The sequence below is a fragment of the Gastrolobium bilobum genome, unplaced genomic scaffold, assembly GCF_033153095.1.
Source record: "Gastrolobium bilobum isolate Gb01-03AN ecotype WA unplaced genomic scaffold, APGP_CSIRO_Gbil_v1 utg28565, whole genome shotgun sequence".
Lineage (NCBI taxonomy): Eukaryota > Viridiplantae > Streptophyta > Magnoliopsida > Fabales > Fabaceae > Gastrolobium > Gastrolobium bilobum.
Window position 1 is genome coordinate 48939 of NW_026898729.1, and position 3048 is coordinate 51986.

Sequence of the window (3048 nt, forward strand, 5' to 3'; positions counted from 1 at the left end):
ACGGGCCGGCCCGTTTTGCCACCCCTACAAATCCCAACCCAACCCAACCTATTTACAACCTTATCTACTAAGACCAAATCATTGAATATCTATCCTCTTCTTTTCCCGAATAGGCGAGGCGAGGATGCATAAAGATGGAAAATTGGAGAAAATCTATATCTATTATTATTAACAGGCTAAAATGCATATTTTTATTAACTGCACAAATATCTATTTTCATTCGATCTTGTTGAATCCATTTGACAGTTGTGTTTAGGAAAAGACAATTACCAAGCCGGCAAGAGCCTTTTTTTCTGTAGCTTACTATCCAAATATATTATAGAATACTCAGCCTGGGTCAGTCATTCAACCTTTGTTAAATTCCAAATTCAAATCACATAATAATTAACATGGAACTAAATAAAATAAAAACAAACGGAGGATGAAAGAACAAGAACCTAACGATCAAGGTAAACCTTAGTTATGACAAGACATTCCCAAAAGCAATAATCTCACTGTCAAATTTGAAAGTTAACATACTCAATCTTCTAATAATAAGCTACATTCCAAACTGAAGAAAATATATTAAAAAAATATATCAAAAGGGTCACTCAAATTTTTTTAGTTTTACGGTAAAAAGTAAAAATGATAAATAAGTGTAGCCATATCCTCTGTCATGCCCCATAATTTACCCCTAGAGCCGCACAGATCAAAGAATTTACTTTGCTGGACCATTGGGCAATGCATCCGATTTTCCCCCAGATGATGATGGGTTTAGCTCATCCCAAGCTTCAATCCATGTCACCATGGCATCTGCAAGCTTGTTGAAATACTCATCAACCTTACCAAGTTTTGCCTTAACTTGTTTGGAGAGTTCAATGTAGCATTTCTGAACACTAGTGCAATCCTTTGGAATAGAAACAGATTGAAAAAATGGTATCAGCTCTTCCTGCCAGTATATTCCTTTGTACTCCTTCTTAAGGTTCACAAATGGGTTGCTAGCTTTGCTGTGCCATATGTAAGGCAAACCTGTCTTCACCCCCAATCCCAAATGATCACTTATGACCTACAAAAGGGTATAGTGAGCCCAAAGCTATGACACAAACAACATACATTAAAACCCTGATTAGCGAGGGTGGGGTGAGAACAATCCTTGTATGCAGCCTTATCCTTGTATAATTACGAAGAGGCTGTTTCTCGGATTCAAACACGTGACCTTTTAGTAGTCACAAAGGAGCAACTTTACATGTGCTCCAAGCTGAGCCTCAAATAACATACATTAAGGAGTGAAAAAAATTTAATAGAAATTTGGAGTACCTTCATGCACCAGCCAGCCCACATATCATCATAGCGTCCAACAGGTTGACCATCACCCATGAGTCCAAAGTACATAGCAGGACCAATTAATTCACGGTTGAATGCCAAATTCATACCACACATGGGAAAGAGGGTTCCCTTTGGTATTGTCATAACTGCATCCACATACCTGAGAGAAAAGGTATGAGACATGATGCTATTAATAAACCACCCCATAAAACAAGACATAACCCTGATAAACAAAACAAAAAATGAGCTTATACTAATGCTATTATAGTATGCTGCAAAGGATGCTACACCTGGTGTTTCTTTCAAGGGGCTTGACAAGCTGAGTTGGGGCATCATAATCAGGAATGTTGAGCCAGAGGCCATGAGAAACAGCTGTTGGGACACCTTCACGTAGACTAAATGGATACCCACGAACAAAATCTGCACCTTCTCTGTAGGGATCATAGAGAGTGTTGAAGAAAAATGGGGTTGATGGAGTCAGAAGGTTCTTAATGTGCTGCTGCAGGGCATTAATTTCTTTCCCAGATGGATCTTTTGCAAGCTGAAAAATGAAAAATATAAATATCTCAGATAACAAATCAAATAGTAGCAGCTACATCAAAAGAAGAACATGTACTATCAGATTTCTAAAAAATATTAAAGACCAGATCTTATGATGTATCCCCTCCTAATCAACATGTTGTTACCGATCATTGGAAAATCCATTCCAATGCAAATTAATTATTACAAACTGCAGAGATCTGAAAACATGCAGGAAAGAAAGTAATAAGATCCACCAATTTTGACAAAATTGCAAAAAAAATAAAATAAAAATTGACACATGAACTAGATCTAGGCAAGTATGTACAAAAAACGAAAAGAAAAAAAACATTATTTGTTGTATTCAAATTATTTCTGTACATTTAATTCTCTACACTCTGCTGTTTATATACAACTGAGACTAATTGTAATTGGAGTAATCTAGAGAATCAGAATCACAATATCTCCTAATTATTTTGAATTGATTTCGATTGAACTACTACAAATTATTTAGGAGAGAGAAAAAAAAAGTCATGCCAACAAAAAAGGGGTTTTTGTATGTGGGACTTACAAAGCAGTCATCGTCAATGGTGAAGATGTACTTCTTTTTGGAAACCATGAAGCCAAAGCAGCGACATGCAGAGTCCTTGAAGGAAATGCAAGATGCTTTGGGTCCCAAAATGCGGTTGATGTCGTTTCGGTTATAGAGCTCATAATCGAAACCTTCTGGAACCTTTATCACCTTTGAAGGGTCTCCATCTTGAACTATTATAAGGTGGTATTTCTCGAAGAAGGGCCTCCACATCTCTAAGAAATCCAGGTTCCTTATCGTTGGAATCACGATGTCCAACTCATCCTTCAGAATTGGTGTTGCTGTTGCTTCTGACATGCTTTCTCTCCTTCAGATCGCAGATTTTGGAAACAACAGAGAGTGAGAGAGAGAAGACAACGTTGTTGTTGATGGAGCTTTGGGTTGGACGAGGTTGGTGTTGATTGGTCTGATAGAGTTGTGGGGTTTGAGGGGTTTTTGTATTTGAACTGTAGGGACTTGGCACGTGCCAATGGGGATGCGTGTGCCAGATGAAAATACGTAAATATATCAAGGGAGCGTTTGGTTGAGGAGAAATTTTTTGAATACTAGGAAAATGTAATTACTAGGAAAATGGTTGGAAAGTGAGTTTGATAGGAAAATGTAAAAAAAGTTGTTTGGTTGACCGAAATATT

At 37.4% G+C, this 3048-nt stretch overlaps 1 protein-coding gene across 1 annotated transcript; it reads right to left on the reverse strand.

The window, feature by feature from the left end:
- Positions 1–517: 517 nt before the first annotated feature.
- LOC133283610 (probable UDP-arabinopyranose mutase 2) lies at positions 518–2805 on the reverse strand. Its single transcript, XM_061480492.1, has 4 exons — positions 2396–2805; positions 1596–1846; positions 1297–1465; positions 518–1045 (listed from the first exon to the last, which is right to left on the reverse strand). The coding sequence occupies exons 1-4, from the start codon at positions 2711–2713 to the stop codon at positions 698–700; spliced, it is 1086 nt and encodes a 361-aa protein (XP_061336476.1). The 5' UTR covers positions 2714–2805; the 3' UTR covers positions 518–697.
- Positions 2806–3048: the final 243 nt, after the last annotated feature.